The 18,673-nt window shown below is 42.8% G+C and overlaps 1 protein-coding gene across 5 annotated transcripts in view; it reads right to left on the bottom strand.

Moving 5' to 3' along the window:
• Nucleotides 1-18,673, bottom strand: part of SYNE2 (spectrin repeat containing nuclear envelope protein 2) — a 231,822-nt gene that overhangs the window by 192,917 nt on the left and 20,232 nt on the right. For all 5 annotated transcript variants that reach the window (XM_075614879.1, XM_075614877.1, XM_075614874.1 and 2 more), the window contains exon 3: nucleotides 222-283. In XM_075614879.1, coding sequence (XP_075470994.1) covers nucleotides 222-283 — 62 coding nt within the window. The remainder of the gene's footprint in view (nucleotides 1-221; nucleotides 284-18,673) is intronic.

Raw genomic sequence — 18,673 nt, 5'->3', positions numbered from 1 at the left:
AAAGAGGAGCAAATATCCTTTATGAATTCTGTACTGTGAGTTCTTCAGACACCAAAAAATAGATTGTAAGCTCTACGGGGCAGGGATTCATGCCTGCAAAGATTCTATGTACAGTGCTGCATACACTGTCAGTGCTATACAAGAAAAAAACATTATTATTATTATAAGGGACCCTTGCTCTTCTCTTTTTTCATTTGTAAGGTTCCCATACTCTTTATTACCTTTGATAACTGCGAATTGATCCAGCTGGTGAATGTTTTTTTCTGCGTGCCTTCCTCCACGGCTGCAAAAGAAACAAGAGTGTAATGCAGTTATAAAAGTACTTTATATACACAGTTATCGAGGCGCGAGGGCGGATGGTTGTATGGAGTTCAACCATTTCGTTTGCAAACCTAAATGTCATTTTTTTATATTTATCGCCTGGATTACGCCATTTCAGCTGCGCGAGCGTGTCACGGGTTGCAACAGCATTGGCTACATCTGTATCTGTCGTCATTGATTATCAAACAGTCTTTTTAATAAAACTCCTAATTAACCCTTTAAAGTCCTGTGTAAAAATGTAGGTGTGTGCAACCAAATGGGCATCTTTGTTAAATTTATTTAAAAAAAATGTAATGGCAACTCTTATTGTATCATAGTGTTACAGGAGCCACACGTGACATCTGAAAAGTGTACAAAAAGTCAGCAATCGCCGATTGAGAACACTCCATGGTAATCCTTGGAGATCCTTTCACAGCATACAGTATGTAATCCTTGGAGATCCTTTCACAGCATACAGTATGTAATCCTTGACAAAAACACTTCTGGTGACAAGGCGGAGCCCAGCTAACAATGAGAGCTCTGTATGAACACTGACTCACACAGGACATCTGGAGCTTGCTGGTAATATTATATTTTTATGGATGGGTAACATGTGGCCTGGCAAGAGGAAAAAAAATCTCAAGGACATGCTGCATCTTCTGCAACCAATAATACTGCTTTAAGCCTTCTGGAAGCAGCGGTGCTGTTTATTTTAATTTTTTTTAAACTTATATTTTTATTACATTTTTCACACATAAATGGGAAGGATATACAAAATAAAAAGGGGGGGAACAACCATTTTGTATCAAATTTCTTACAAAGTCACATTACATATCATACAACATTTGGTAAACACCATATTTTACGTACAGTACTCCAATATCCTCTCTCCCTCCGGGAGCGCGCCCCTATCCAGCATCCCAAGGCTCCCATATCCTCTCTCCCTCCCGGAGCGCACCCCTATCCTGCATCCCAGGCCTCCCATATCCTCTCTCCCTCCGGGAGCGCGCCCCTATCCAGCATCCCAGGGATCCCATATCCTCTCTCCCTCCCGGAGCTCGCCCCTATCCAGCATCCCAGGCCTCCCATATCCTCTCTCCCTCCGGGAGCGCGCCCCTATCCAGCATCCCAGGGATCCCATATCCTCTCTCCCTCCCGGAGCTCGCCCCTATCCAGCATCCCAGGGCTCCCATATCCTCTCTCCCTCCGGGAGCGCACCCCTATCCAGCATCCCAGGGATCCCATATCCTCTCTCCCTCCGGGAGCGCGCCCCTATCCAGTATCCAAGGGATCCCATATCCTCTCTCCCTCCGGGAGCGCGCCCCTATCCAGCATCCCAGGGATCCCAAATCCTCTCTCCCTCCGGGAGCGCCCCTCTATCCAGCATCCCAGGGATCCCATATCCTCTCTCCCTCTGGGAGCGCGCCCCTATCCAGCATCCCAGGGCCCTTTATGCGAGCAACACCAGGCGTCCTACAGTCCAAAGTCTTTGATTAGCAATCTAAATTTCTTTGCTACACTGTATGTCATTGCAGAGTGTGAATGCCCTGGATGTGTGGACTTGTCCACATCCAGGTACGGGACCACATTAAAATCGCCTCCTAAAAGCCTCAATACACATGTATGCAGATGACACAATCCTATATGCACACAGCCATAGCCTCTCTGACCTTCAACACATACTTCAGTCTGACTTTTTGAGACTCGAAAACTGGATTTCCCAAAACAAACTGTTTTTAAACACTGACAAGACTGTAACAATAGTATTTGGGACCAAGACTAAATTTGTAAAGCTTCCAGTGACTGAGCTCCTGATTAGAACCAACGCTAACACCACCCTAACACCTGTCACTAGTTTTAAATACCTGGGCTTATGGTTTGACTCCCACTTAACATTCGGGATGCACATTGATACCCTGACAACCAAGACCTATGCCAAACTAGGGGTACTTTACAGGAACAAATCCTCCCTAAGTCTCCTGGTCAGAAAGCGTATCGCCCAGCAGATGCTAATGCCAATTATTGACTATGGAGACATAGTATATGGCTTGGCTCCTCAAACCCACCTCAGCAAACTTGACACCCTCTACAATTCAATTTGTCGTTTTGTTCTCCAATGCAACTACAACACACACCACTGCGAAATGCTCAAAGAACTAGATTGGTCATCACTAGAGTCTAGGCGCAAAGTTCACCTTTCCTGTCTTGCCTTTAAATTCTTCATGGGCAAGCTACCCAGCTACCTGAACAAGCTCCTCACCCTTACCACTTGCAGCACTTATCACCTGAGATCAGACTCCAAAAGACTATTCATGGTCCCAAGGCTCAACAAAGTATCCGGACGTTCCTCCTTCTCCTTCCGTGCACCCCAAAACTGGAACAACCTACCAGAGACTCTCACATCCACCACCAGTTTAAGTTCTTTCAAATCTAAGGCTGTCTCACATTTTAACCTGGTCTGTAACTGTTTCATACGCTCATAATATATATTTTCTTTAACTGTGCACGCAATGTCTTGTGTATAATGTATACCCTGTTCATTTATGTAACTGTACTTGTAACCATGTACTATTTGTTTTACTCTGTGCCCAGGACATACTTGAAAACGAGAGGTAACTCTCAATGTATTACTTCCTGGTAAAATATTTTATAAATAAATAAAATATATAACTGTTCTCGGTTATCCCCCATTGACTCCAATGTTTCCCTTAGGAAATCGATTTGTCCCTCGCAAGGCGCGTATATATTCACTAGTGTAATATGTAGACCTGAGAGAAGACCATGGACCACAAGTGACCTCCCTCCTTGGTCTCTCTTGACCTCCAGTGTCTGGAAGGGGATATCCTGTTTTATCAAAATCGCATCCCTCCTTTTCTTACTGGTGAAAGACGAATAAAATGCTATAGGGTATGTCCCGCTAAAGGTGTTTGGGGTTCTTGGTATCGAAGTGTGTCTCATGCAGAAAGACAATATCTGCTTTCAGTTTTCTGAATTCTTTTAGTGCCAATCTACGTTTACCATTACTATTTAGACCCTTAACATTCAGGGACACTAATTTAATGGGACTTGGCTAGCCATTCCCGGTGTCATACTGTATCTCTCTCTCTCTCATGTGAAAGTTGTGCTCGAAACAGTTTGATGGCTGTGGGGTACAAATTGGGAAAATAAAAGAAAGGAGGGTACTATAACTGAAGACTTATCCCTGTTTAAATAAAGAAGCCTCAGAGCGCTGAGAATCCAGCAGAGAGATAGGTAATTGCAGCCACTCAATGAACTAGTCTCAACCTGGACTAATGAGAGCTCTGTAAAACGCCTCATTTGTGACACAGGAGAGAGATTCCTTAGCTCACATTTGGGCTGACAGAAGGAGAACAGAGATGCCTGCACACAGACACTGTCTTGAGCACAAAGGCTGTGCTGAGATCAAGACACCCAGAGACGTATATCATGTAAATATTTATAAATGCAAATAGGAAATAGAGTCCATAACTTTGCATTTAAGAGAAGAGGTTTTCTTGCACCATTTTGCCAGGCAAGCTCAAACATAGCCAATTGGACTTTAAGAAACTTGAGTTATTTGTAGGTTTTGGAGTTACATTTTAAAAGCTTTTAAACATATCAATTGTAGAGAAGGTGCTACATGCCTAACACATTCGTGTCAATACAGTATTTGTTGCGTTGGGACTGGGCCTTCAAAACATGAAACTTTGAGACGATCTGCTACTTGATTCTCTCCAAGACAAAGGTTAAGTGCAAGTGACACAAACCATAAAGCAAGAGGTGGCCAACTCCAGTCCTCGGGCGCCACCAACAGGATATCCATGTTTTAGCACAGGTGGCTCAATCAGTGGCTCAGTCACTGACTGATTGAGCTACCTGTGCTGAAGCAGGGATATCCTTAAAACATGACCTGTTGGTGGCCCTCGAGGACTGGAGTTGGCCACTCCCTGCCATAAAGGATTGTCTTTTCTTTGCTTCCTTTTAGGGAATCTACAGCCCTGAGGATGGAAAGGAGAAGACATGTTACGAGCAGCTATATCTCAAATGTTATGTTAAGCAGAAAAGCGTCAAACAAGGGGCCCCGGGCCAAGTCAAACTCAAGCTCTTGAACAAAAGTCATGAAATGTATGAATTAGTCTGAATTTTAAAGGTAGAAAAGAAATGGCATTTAATAAAAACATAGGTGCATGCTCAAATGAGATCTGGTATCTCTATACAGCCGTCAATACAACATTCTGCTGCTAATGTGTATTCTTTGCAGATACACACCCTTCTCTGTTATACTCACATCTGGCTGGGTTCAACAAGACACCCTACACTTAATAACGCTCATTACAAGAGGTTCAAATGCTTGACTGTCGTAAGTAAATATCCCCGCTGCTTTCAGGAGAAGGTTCGTTTATCATCGTGTGTGATACCTAGCCGACTTCTCCCATTGCTTCTTCTTCCATTCACAATTGACACATGTGCAAAGAACCCGCCGAGCGGGTGTATCTGTCAGATCTGGGATGTGTTTCAGTCCATGTCTGCACGCGTGTTGAAGCGTATTTCATCTCGGGCTCATTGTTCTGAGTGGTTGGGTTTTTTTTAACCTTTGATGTTAAACCAATAAAAAAAACTATTATCTACAAGTTTATTGTTGTTTAATTTCCCTTTAATGTGCCTTGTTACTTACTACAAAACGCTTTGTTTGTCTTTGTTTGATTAAACATGTAGCTTTGATTTTCTGTTTCATAAATTAGAGTGTGTTTACTTAGTAACTCCTTGAAGGTGCATCTTATTGTTGAGACAAATTAAACTTTGGCTTATATATCTTCATGGCTTTTTATGTGACTTAGGGCATCATGCAGTAAGCAGCGGAAAGGCAATTCTCGCCACTTTCCCGCCAAAAATGGATACCCCTATTCAGTAAGGGGCGAGAAAGTGGCGAGAATAAAAAAAACCGCCAGTTTTGTTGGCGGTTTTTTTTTCCCGCCGGTGGCGAGGCCAGAAGGCACTTTCCGCCTAAAATTTAAACATTTTCCGCCACGCTGTATTCTAGTAGTGGCGAGTAGCTTAGCGGAGCTATTCGCCACTCTAGAATAGCGTTTTGCTGGCGAATCAGCCACGCAAGAAAAAGTTGGCAAGTTGATGGTGAGAGGCTGCTGATGAGTGGCGGATCGGCACTTAGAAAAATTTCTGGCCTTTTTCCTGGCTGGGATTGATGCCATTAATACCAGCACCGGACCCCCCCGGCATGCATCCGAGGCAGGAAAAATGCATTTAAAGGCCACTTCATTACCTTAGCGGCTAACCGCTAAGGCAATGAAGGGGTTAAACAGCCGTGCCAGGTTTATTGTGGGTAGCGGGGGTGGGTGAAGGGTGTATTTGGCCCTTGTTGTTTATTTAGGACTTGCGGGGGGGTTGCGGGTGCGCTTAACCCCTTAACGACCGTAGCAGTTAATACCGCTATGGTCATTAAGTGGTTAAGGCATCCCGCTACCCACCCGCAAGCCCTAAACAAACCACTGTTGGAGCTAATACCCCCTTCACCCACCCCCGCTACCCACAATAAAAAGAAAACACACACAATAGCCCCACACTAACTAAAGAAATATATATATATATATATATATATATATATATATATATATATATATATATATATATATATATATATATATGCAAATACAACTGTATGCTCATTTGGTTTTTGAGGCAAAAAGTGACACTGTGTGCTCATTTGCATGTCATTTCCCAGAATCCCTTGCTGCAGTGGAATTGCTGTATGCTGGGTGATAATGGGGAAAGGCGGGGTTGCAGACCTGCCTAAGACATGCAGATGAGCATACAGTTGTATTTGCATATTTGCTTTCCTGTGGAGGGTTTTTGTCACTTTTTTTACTCACCATAACTTAACTCAGTATTATGGAATATATATATATATATATATATATATATATATATATATATATATATATATATATATATATTACACCAACAACACCTATACCCCCCTAACATACAGTATAGTAATGGGCACAATGACTATTATCCACAAATGGATAATAGTGCATGTGTCCATTTAAAATACATACAGAACAATTAAGACATTAAATACATATAGCACTCACCCATGTCCGGCTGCCACGATGAAGGCCATCCTCATCTTCATCCTGCCCATGCCCCATCCGCTTCTGCAAAACAGACACAAGAATAAAAACATCCAATGTAATGTCCCCTAACCCCTTAATCACCATAGCGGTTATTAACCGCTACAGTCATTAAGGGCTTAACCCACTATCACCCACATACCCTTCCCCACTAACCCCCCCACCCCCTGAGGCCTAACCACCTTCACCCACTACCCACAAGGGAGTCCTACCACATACCCTTGGGGCCAATATCCCCTCCCCCCACCACATACAGTACAATAATGTGCCAAATAACTATTATCCAAATAGGGATAATACATTATTTGGCCATTATGAAACACATTAAATACCATAGTAAAATAAAGAAAATTCTACTAACCTCATCAATAAAAAGGCCCCGTCACCAGCATCATCCTTGTGGTCCGTTCCCAAAATAATAAATAGCCAATACATTTCAATGACATTCACATATCAATGAACCCCTTAATCACCTTATCGGGTACTAACCTCAAAGGTAATTAAGGGGTTAAGCCATCCTGGCAATGGCAACACCACTTATCCATAACATCCTCAATGAAATAAAATGCAATTTCCTAAACAAATCTAATGTAATCATTCAATCTAAAGCATCAAAAGCCAATCCAAAGCCTCAAATGCCACTTAAAACATTGCATTTACATTGTATACATGCTGCATAAAATGTAAGCTACATGTAGGCGCAGCAAATCAATGTTAACAATACAATATTCCAACTACAATAGCATTACATCAAAAGAAGTATACAATGTACTCCAATAAAGTCACCATCAATCAATTAACATACATGAATTACATCCCAAAACAATTAAAATAGCATCCATACCAATTACACAATTAACTATAGCAACCATTACAGAGAACAAGTTACCATCATACAAAATACGACACCAACAATTACAATATACTAAAGCAAGCCTCACCATTACCTACAGTACAGCATAGAAGCCCAAAAATTCCATCTATCTAATTATAAAATACATTTAACACACATCTATGCATAGCAGCATAGCCACAATCATTTACAATACTGCAAATCAAGCTTTTACAACACTATCATTTCTTACCCTGTATGTATATATCTCTCTAGACATACATACATACTGTGGCAAGAAATGGTGTACAATAAAAAAGAAAAACACATGTAAAAAGCAACAAAAAACACAGTTACATTACATACATTTCTTTACTTAACTTGCCATTACTTGACCCACTCACCGACTCCCATTGATCAGCTTACTCACGAACCAATCCACGAACTGGAACCCATAAAATAAAAAAACCATAAAATAATAAACATTAAAATAATAAAACACGACAATCCAGGGGTCTTCTAGTTGTAATCCATCTTCATCTGTATTCTTCTACCTTCTTCCGGGGTCTTCATCCCGTCTGCTGCCATGCCCTGGTCTTCTTTCTTCTCCGGAGGTCCTTCCTCCTCGGCGTCTGGCTTCAAAATGAGACGACATAGGCTTTTAAAGGCCTATGACGTCACATTTTCGTCATGGTTCCCACGGCCCTGATTGGGCCGTGAAAACCATGTGTTTTGGCCGATAAAAAAAAATGATGACGTCACTTAAAGGCAATGAAAGCACAGCCAATCAGAATGGTTTTGCTTCAATTGCCTTTAAGATGACGTCATTACAAGAAACATGGCCGGCCTCACATGGTACGGCAGCCAATCAGAGCGTGGAAACTCCATCCCAACTCTGATTGGCTCTAGTAGACCATGTGACAGAGGCTTGGGAAGAACGGATATGACGTCATTGAAAGCCTGTCACATGGTACTAGAACCAATCAGAGTAGGGATAGACTTCCCACGCTCTGATTGGCTGCCGTCCCATGTGAGGCCGGCCATGTTTATTTTAATGACGTCATCTTAAAGGCAATTGAAGCAAAGCCATTCTGATTGGCTGTGCTTTCATTGCCTTTAAGTGACGTCATCATTTTTTTTTTTATCGGCCAAAACACATGGTTTTCACGGCCCAATCAGGACCGTGGGAACCATGACGAAAATGTGACGTCATAGGCCTTTAAAAGCCTATGTCGTCTCATTTTGAAGCCAGACGCCGAGGAGGAAGGACCTCCAGAGAAGAAAGAATACCAGGGCGTGGCAGCAGACGGGAAGAAGACCCCGGAAGAAGATAGAAGAATACAGATGAAGATGGATTACAACTAGAAGACCCCTGGATTGTCGTGTTTTATTATTTTAATGTTTATTATTTTATGTTTTTTATTTTATGGGTTCCTGTTCGTGGATTGGTTCGTGAGTAAGCTGATCAACGGGAGTCGGTGAGTGGGTCAAGTAATGGCAAGTTAAGTAAAGAAATGTATGTAATGTAACTGTGTTTTTTGTTGCTTTTTTCATGTGTTTTTCTTTTTTATTGTACATCATTTCTTGCCACTGTATGTATGTATGTATGTCTAGGGAGATATATACATACAGGGTAAGAAATGATAGTGTTGTAAAAGCTTGATCTGCAGTATTGTAAATGATTTTGGCTATGCTGCTATGCATAGATGTGTGTTAAATGTATTTTATAATTAGATAGATGGAATTTTTGGGCTTCTATGCTGTACTGTAGGTAATGATGAGGCTTGCTTTACTATATTGTAATTATTGGTGTCGTATTTTGTATGATGGTAACTTGGTCTCTGTAATGGTTGCTATAGTTAATTGTGTAATTGGTATGGATGCTATTTTAATTGTTTTGGGATGTAATTCATGTATGTTAATTGATTGATGGTGACTTTATTGGAGTACATTGTATACTTCTTTTGATGTAATGCTATTGTAGTTGGAATATTGTATTGTTAACATTGATTTGCAGCGTCTTCATGTAGCTTACATTTTATGCAGCATGTATACAATGTAAATTCAATGTTTTAAGTGGCATTTGAGGCTTTGGATTGGCATTTGATGCTTTAGATTGAATGATTACAATTGATTTGTTTAGGAAATAGCATTGTATTTCATTGAGCATGTTATGGATAAGTGTTATTTTTATTGGAGTATGTTTTTGTTAACCCGGAGACATTTATTTGTATATGGGTTCATCATGTGTGTATATATACAGTATACAGGCATACCCCGGTTTAAGGACACTCATTTTAAGTACATTCGCGAGTAAGGACATATCGCCCAGTAGGCAAACGGCAGCTCACGCATGCGCCTGTCAGCACGTCCTGAACAGCAATACCGGCTCCCTACCTGTATCAAAGCTGTGCGTAAGCGGGGAGACTATAGAGCCTGTTACAAATGCGTTATTTACATCAGTTATGCACATATATGACGATTGCAGTACAGTACATGCATCGATAAGTGGATAAAAGGGAGTGCTTCACTTTAAGTAGATTTTCGCTTTACGTACATGCTCCGGTCCCATTGCGTACGTTAATGTGGGGTATGCCTGTATGTATGTATGTATATATATATATATATATATATATATATATATATATATATATATATATTGTTTCTTTAATTTTAATTTTATTTTTTCATGATGAAGTCACTGTACAAAGGAATGTGTGAAGGGTGAGTATGTGGCCAAGATGGCTTAACCCCATCATTACCTTTGCGGTTAGTATTCTATAAGGTGATGAAGGGGGTTCATTGATATGTGAATGTCATTGAAATGTATTGGCTATTTATTATTTTGGCAACGGACCACAAGGATGATGCTGGCGACGGGGCCTTCTTATTGATGAGGTTAGTAGAATTTTCTTTATTTTACTATGGTATTTAATATGTTTCATAATGGCCAAATAATGTATTATCCCTATGTGGATAATAGTTATTTGGCACATTATTGTACTGTATGTGGTGGGGGGAGGGGGTATTGGCCCCAAGGGTATGTGGTAGGACTCCCTTGTGGGTAGTGGGTGAGGGTGGTTAGGCCTCAGGGGGTGGGGGGTTAGTGGGGGAGGGTATGTGGTTGATGGTGGGTTAACCCCTTAATGACTGTAGCGGTTAATAACCGCTATGGTGATTAAAGGGTTAGGGGACATTACATTGGATGTTTTTAGGATGAAGATGAGGATGGCCTTCATCGTGCCAGCCGGACATGGGTGAGTGCTATATGTATTTATTGTTCTGTATGCATTTTAAATGGACAACTGCACTATTATCCATTTGTGGATAATAGTAATGTTGCCCCTTACTGTATTGTATGTTGTGTATTGCTATGTTTATTGGGGGCAATTGTCCCCAATAAACATGCTATTATGCGTTAACCCCTTCATTGCCTTAGCGGCTATCCGCTATGGTAATGAAGCAGCATTAATGTATTTTAATAATATTGTGCGGGAGCAGGGGGCCCCCTGAGCTGAACCGCATTTATTTGTTGCTCAGAGACCCCCTGCTTCCCGAGGTACAGGCCCCGGTTTGGGGCATCGGTTACAGTGTGGACGCCATGTTTATTGCGGGCACTTAGTGTATGGGACGCTATAAACATGGTGGCGACACTGCCACCCAATCACACATACCGGCCCTGTAACTCGGGAAGCAGGGGGTCCCTGGTCCACAAAGCTATGCGGTTCAGCTCGGGGGACCCCCTGCTCACTGTACATTATTATTAAAAATACATTCATGCTGCTTCGTTACCGTAGCACATAGCCGCAAAGGTAAGGAACGAGTCTTTATTGATATGTGTGTTTTATTCATAGTGTAGATGTGCAGAGGGTCTCCGGAGCTGAACCGCTTTGGTTTTAAGTCTGGGGACCCCCTGCTTCCCGAGATACAGGAACCTTTATGGGGTGCCGGTGTATCCCTCTGCTTTGTTTACATTCCGCAGTCACGTGATCGGGACCTTTAAATGCAGAGGGATACCGGCACCTCATAAAGGGGCCTGTATCTCGGGAAGCAGGGGGTCCCCGGACCTGAAACCAATGCGGTTCAGCTCCGGAGACCCTCTGCACATGTACACTATGAATAAAAATGGTTTTAAAAATAATTTTTAATGTGCTGAAGTTTGCGCCGAGAGAGCAGCGGATCTCTCTCTGCTGCAAACACAACTCGGCAGGGGACGGCTTCTCTGCAGTTTCTCGCCAGGCAGCCGTCTCGCCACCGATTACTAGCCATTTTAGCAAATGGTGGTGGCTAATTCATTCGCCAGGGATTCGCCCCTTACAGCATACAGCGAGTTTAACACGCCAAAAACATGGCTAATTGCTAAACTGGCTAATGCATTTTTCCGCTGCTTACTGCATGATGCCCTTAGTCTCAACTAAGTTGATATTCTGCCAGTCACAAAAGAAAAAAGGTGACTGGACCCACCGACATTTCTGATTGCTTTAAGTTATGGGCATTAATGGCCTAATACTGGTTCAAATAAAAATATTGGTAGTAACAGCTAAAACGTTATATTAAAAACATTAAAACAAATGTAGCCGATAATAGTAACAATCCCAGAAGAACAAGTCATTACCTGGCCATTAATGCTGGGTTTAAGGCAGCCTTCCAGATGGGGGATCGATAGCCAGATAATGCCCCGTTCTTTCAGGGATCGTTACGTGACTAACTCGGAACGGAATTTTGACCATGATGGAAAAAGCCATTTTAGAGGTTATGTGAACCGACTGCTAACCTTGAGCTAGAGCAGGGGTGGGCATCACCAGTCCCCAAGGGCCACCAACAGGCCAGGTTTTAAGGATGTCCCTGCGTCATCACAGGTGGATCAATCAGTGGTTCAGTCACTGACAGCCACCTGCGCTGAAGCAGGGATATCATTAAAACGTAGCCTGTTGGTGGCCCTTGAGGACTGGAATTGGCCACCCAATCTAGAGGCTGTGGACTAAGTGTCCTATTTTGAGATCAGTTATAGCTAGCATAACTTTTCAGAAGTAACAATTTGTGGGGTACAGTTAACCAGGAGGAATCCTTTTTTTTTTATATATAGAAGAGTTGCACTATTTATTACAAAAATAGTCAATTTGTCACATAGAAACAAACAACACAACATGCAGGAATGTGTTTGTACATACATTCATAACATGTGAAACTCTCCTCGTTGTTATTCTGGCTGCCAACCTGCTATAATAACCAGCACCATGCTAGGCAGGCAAAGTAGCGAGACTACTGCCGGTCTCTGAGATGCAGCTGCACAGCTACACCGCTGCAGGAACGTGAAATACCTCTCAGGCTTCTCCAGCAGCAAATGATTTAAACGTGTATAAATTGCCTCCGGGCGCTGAAGAGCATGTAAAAGGTGTGTGCGCCTCTTCACGTATTCCCTGCAGGTCCTTTTGATCTGCTTGCAAGCTCACCCCATCAACAGAAGCCTGAACTCTGAAAAACTGTAAGTGCCGAGTCATGCGCCCCAGGTCAATATTAAAAACACAAATCAAATCAATAACATCCAGCTCAGCAAAATTAGTGAAGACGTGCAAAACTATCCAATGTGCGGCGACAAAATTGTTAGTGTTCCCCCCTATCCCCCAATTTCGCTTCCTTGCCAGATGTTTTTGCCAAGCCTCTAAGGCAGGGGTGGACAACTCAAGTCCTCAAGGGACACTAACAGGCCAGGTTTTTAGGATATCCCTGCTTCAGCACAGGTGGCTCAATCACTGGCTCAGTTGAAGACTGAGCCACCTGTGCTGAGGCAGGGATATCCTAAAACCTGGCCTGTTGGTGGCCTTTGGAGACTGGAGTTGCCCACGCCTGCTTTAAGGGTTAATAATTTTTGCAAGCGTACAGCGAAATATCGACAGGCAGTGAGGAAAACGTGGCGCGTGTGCCACAGGGTCTCAGCATTAGTGTGCCACAGAGTCTCAGCATTAGTGTGCCACAGAGTCTCAGCATTAGTGTGCCACAGAGTCTCAGCATTAGTGTGCCACAGAGTCTCAGCATTAGTGTGCCACAGAGTCTCAGTATTAGTGTGCCACAGAGTCTCAGCATTAGTGTGCCACAGAGTCTCCGCATTAGTGTGCCACAGAGTCTCAGTATTAGTGTGTCACAGAGTCTCAGCATTAGTGTGTCACAGAGTCTCAGCATTAGTGTGCCACAGAGTCTCAGCATTAGTGTGCCACAGAGTCTCAGCATTAGTGTGCCACAGAGTCTCAGCATTAGTGTGCCATAGAGTCTCAGTATTAGTGTGCCACAGAGTCTCAGCATTAGTGTGCCATAGAGTCTCAGTATTAGTGTGCCACAGAGTCTCAGCATTAGTGTGTCACAGAGTCTCAGCATTAGTGTGCCACAGAGTCTCAGCATTAGTGTGCCACAGAGTCTCAGCATTAGTGTGCCATAGTCTCAGCATTAGTGTGCCACAGAGTCTCAGTATTAGTGTGCCACAGAGTCTCAGTATTAGTGTGCCACAGAGTCTCAGCATTAGTGTGCCACAGAGTCTCAGCATTAGTGTGCCACAGAGTCTCAGCATTAGTGTGCCACAGAGTCTCAGCATTAGTGTGCCACAGAGTCTCAGTATTAGTGTGCCACAGAGTCTCAGTATTAGTGTGCCACAGAGTCTCAGCATTAGTGTGCCATAGAGTCTCAGTATTAGTGTGCCACAGAGTCTCAGCATTAGTGTGTCACAGAGTCTCAGCATTAGTGTGCCACAGAGTCTCAGCATTAGTGTGCCACAGAGTCTCAGCATTAGTGTGCCATAGTCTCAGCATTAGTGTGCCACAGAGTCTCAGTATTAGTGTGCCACAGAGTCTCAGCATTAGTGTGCCACAGAGTCTCAGCATTAGTGTGCCACAGAGTCTCAGCATTAGTGTGCCACAGAGTCTCAGTATTAGTGTGCCACAGAGTCTCAGTATTAGTGTGCCACAGAGTCTCAGTATTAGTGTGCCATAGTCTCAGCATTAGTGTGCCATAGTCTCAGCATTAGTGTGCCACAGAGTCTCAGCATTAGTGTGCCACAGAGTCTCAGCATTAGTGTGCCACAGAGTCTCAGTATTAGTGTGCCACAGAGTCTCAGTATTAGTGTGCCACAGAGTCTCAGTATTAGTGTGCCATAGTCTCAGCATTAGTGTGCCATAGTCTCAGCATTAGTGTGCCACAGAGTCTCAGTATTAGTGTGCCACAGAGTCTCAGCATTAGTGTGCCACAGTCTCGGCATTAGTGTGCCACAGAGTCTCAGCATTAGTGTGCCACAGAGTCTCAGCATTAGTGTGCCACAGAGTCTCAGCATTAGTGTGCCACAGAGTCTCAGCATTAGTGTGCCACAGAGTCTCAGCATTAGTGTGCCATAGAGTCTCAGCATTAGTGTGCCACAGAGTCTCAGCATTAGTGTGCCATAGAGTCTCAGCATTAGTGTGCCATAGAGTCTCAGCATTAGTGTGCCACAGAGTCTCAGCATTAGTGTGCCATAGAGTCTCAGCATTAGTGTGCCACAGAGTCTCAGTATTAGTGTGCCACAGAATCTCAGTATTAGTGTGCCACAGAGTCTCAGTATTAGTGTGCCACAGAGTCTCAGTATTAGTGTGCCACAGAGTCTCAGCATTAGTGTGCCACAGAGTCTCAGCATTAGTGTGCCACAGAGTCTCAGCATTAGTGTGCCACAGAGTCTCAGTATTAGTGTGCCACAGAGTCTCAGCATTAGTGTGCCACAGAGTCTCAGCATTAGTGTGCCACAGAGTCTCAGCATTAGTGTGCCACAGAGTCTCAGCATTAGTGTGCCACAGAGTCTCAGCATTAGTGTGCCACAGAGTCTCAGCATTAGTGTGTCACAGAGTCTCAGCATTAGTATGCCATAGGGTCTCAGCATTAGTGTGCCACAGAGTCTCAGCATTAGTGTGCCACAGAGTCTCAGCATTAGTGTGCCACAGAGTCTCAGTATTAGTGTGCCACAGAGTCTCAGTATTAGTGTGCCATAGAGTCTCAGCATTAGTGTGCCACAGAGTCTCAGCATTAGTGTGCCACAGAGTCTCAGTATTAGTGTGCCACAGAGTCTCAGCATTAGTGTGCCATAGAGTCTCAGCATTAGTGTGCCATAGAGTCTCAGTATTAGTGTGCCACAGAGTCTCAGCATTAGTGTGCCACAGAGTCTCAGCATTAGTGTGCCACAGAGTCTCAGCATTAGTTTGCCACAGAGTCTCAGCATTAGTGTGCCACAGAGTCTCAGCATTAGTGTGCCACAGAGTCTCAGCATTAGTGTGCCACAGAGTCTCAGCATTAGTGTGCCACAGAGTCTCAGCATTAGTGTGCCACAGAGTCTCAGCATTAGTGTGCCACAGAGTCTCAGCATTAGTGTGCCACAGAGTCTCAGCATTAGTGTGCCATAGAGTCTCAGCATTAGTGTGCCACAGAGTCTCAGTATTAGTGTGCCACAGAGTCTCAGCATTAGTGTGCCACAGAGTCTCAGCATTAGTGTGCCACAGAGTCTCAGCATTAGTGTGCCATAGAGTCTCAGCATTAGTGTGCCATAGAGTCTCAGCATTAGTGTGCCACAGAGTCTCAGCATTAGTGTGCCATAGAGTCTCAGCATTAGTGTGCCACCGAGTCTCAGTATTAGTGTGCCACAGAATCTCAGTATTAGTGTGCCACAGAGTCTCAGTATTAGTGTGCCACAGAGTCTCAGTATTAGTGTGCCACAGAGTCTCAGCATTAGTGTGCCACAGAGTCTCAGTATTAGTGTGCCATAGAGTCTCAGCATTAGTGTGCCACAGAGTCTCAGCATTAGTGTGCCACAGAGTCTCAGTATTAGTGTGCCACAGAGTCTCAGCATTAGTGTGCCATAGAGTCTCAGCATTAGTGTGCCATAGAGTCTCAGTATTAGTGTGCCACAGAGTCTCAGCATTAGTGTGCCACAGAGTCTCAGCATTAGTGTGCCACAGAGTCTCAGCATTAGTGTGCCACAGAGTCTCAGCATTAGTGTGCCACAGAGTCTCAGCATTAGTGTGCCACAGAGTCTCAGTATTAGTGTGCCACAGAATCTTAGCATTAATGTGCCACAGAGTCTCAGCATTAGTGTGCCATAGAGTCTCAGCATTAGTGTGCCACAGAGTCACAGTATTAGTGTGCCACAGAGTCTCAGCATTAGAATTCAATATTATTCAGCAGAGCTGCAATAATTCGGATACTGTATTTGCAAGTGTGAACAAGAGCAAAACCACACCTTAGTCCTGTCCGTTTTCGTATAAATATCACACAGTCAGCATATGCCAATTGTATATAATCTTGCTGCGGGCAGTAGAAACAGGCAAAGCGAGATACAATGTCATGTGAGCCTTTTCAAAGGGAGATTTCGCTTCATTGTTCTACAGAAAACATTATTATACAGTGTCCCCTTTTTAGCCAGATGCAATAACCATGCCTTTTGCTTTTCTTTATACGACAGCAATAACTAATGCATATTATAAAAGTTACCTTCCCAATCGTGGGGAGAACCCTTGTCCTGTTTTCCAACATAGTAATGAGATGACTCACATCCATCCCAGATAATTCAAGATATTTTAATTGGAAAGAAAATCCTAATTAGTATACCACGTCAGCAGACCCTCCAACGGCACCTATGCAGCAGATACACTACATCAGGGGTAGCCAACACCAGTCCTGGTGTTACCAACAGGTCAGGCTTTCAGGGTATCCCTGCTATAGCACAGGTGGCTCAATCAGTGGCTTAGTGTTTGACTGAGCCACCTGTGCTGAAGCAGGGATATCCTGGAAACCTAACCTGAGGACTGGAGTTGCCTACCACTGCATTACATGGTTTTGGTTCAGCTGTAGCTGTTACACAGAAAGTCTGTGTGTGGCAAGTTGCATAGGATATGGGACTTACATAGGGATCGCTTGGAAGTCCCCCGGTCCAGCCCGGATAGAGAAACAACAGTGGCACCTATTTTATATCCACCAAATGTTGCAGGGTCTGCGTCAAGTGCCACATGAAAGAACCGAGATTGTATGCTACATCTGAAGAATGGAGTGCTTGCGAGAGACTGCATGGAAATACACCTCACACCCATCCAAAAGTAAGGGGTTACTTTCACTCCAAACTATTTATCATTATAGATTGGGTTTGTGCCATGTGGTTTTATTTCTAAAATAAAGGACGCATAGAGGATGCAATGTGAACTATAGGCCAGTTGTTGAGAATATTTTACTCTTTACTACCTTTTATTGCACCATAATTATCATTTTCTTTTGAAGATCAGTTTATAGGACAACCTATACGTCACTATAGGTGACTTTTTGAACAACTGTTGTATAGCCAATGATACAAAAATGTTCTCGTACAGAATAAAGGCTTAGTACAAAATAAGAACTTTATTTATTACTAATATAGTGTTAAAAATATTTTATGACTAATAAATGATAACACAAAAGTAAAATCTTGATCATTTAAAAAAGGATAATTCTTTGACAGCGAGTCAGTTCTTTGCTGTATTATTTGAGAAGGTTTCAAAATGGCTGCCCCGGGGGGCTTTTAGGTGGACCGTGGGCTATGGACTCTGCATAACAAAGCAACCCCCCAAAAAAAGAACAATTCTACATTTCCTAGAAAATGATTTGTTCAAAACTTTCTGCATCCAAATTAGAAAAAAAGCAACGCTAAACACAACCCTTAAATAAGCACATCGTTACATGCAGTGGCCTGCGGGCAAAATCCTAATGTACAGTGTAAGCACTGTACAACCTGTCAGTTACATAGTAGGTGAAGTTCAAAAAGACCTACATCCATCAAATTCAACCCATGTTAAAGCTGCAGTTCAGTCTTTTTTTTTTTTTTTACTTTTTTTTTTTTTTTACTTTTTTTTTTTTTTACTTCAATAGTTTCATGTGGGCAATCTCTAATTACCTAAAGAACTGCAAAGCTGCCGGTCAATTCGTTCTCCGTCTATTGATCGGCAAAGTTTGGCTACATCTTTAAATATGGGGAATGTAAATCGTTGCTATAGGAACAAGCATGCTTGTTAAAATAGAATACAAGAAAATTGGTCTTTCAAAGTTGTTTTTTTTAAAACAGAAAATGCTAAAAGTATTTATTCTTACTACAGAACTGATTTATTAAAAAAAAAACACACATGCAGGATATTGCCTGAACTGCAGCTTTAAATTTAGACGGCAGATACTGTAGTTACAGTTTATTGATTCAGAGGACGACAAACAAACCCCAGGGAAACATTATCCAATAATGGCAATCAGATTTCTCCTGCATTAACATCTTTCCCATGTTTACTTATTTCGTCTATCCCTGTAAAACAAATGTAATTTAGCTAGACTTTCCGCATAAGTCGGATTTCCCATCCCCTTTATTAATTTG

This window comes from Ascaphus truei, chromosome 9, assembly GCF_040206685.1.
Source record: "Ascaphus truei isolate aAscTru1 chromosome 9, aAscTru1.hap1, whole genome shotgun sequence".
NCBI classification, from domain to species: Eukaryota; Metazoa; Chordata; class Amphibia; order Anura; family Ascaphidae; genus Ascaphus; species Ascaphus truei.
This window is presented reverse-complemented; position numbering and strand designations above follow the sequence as displayed.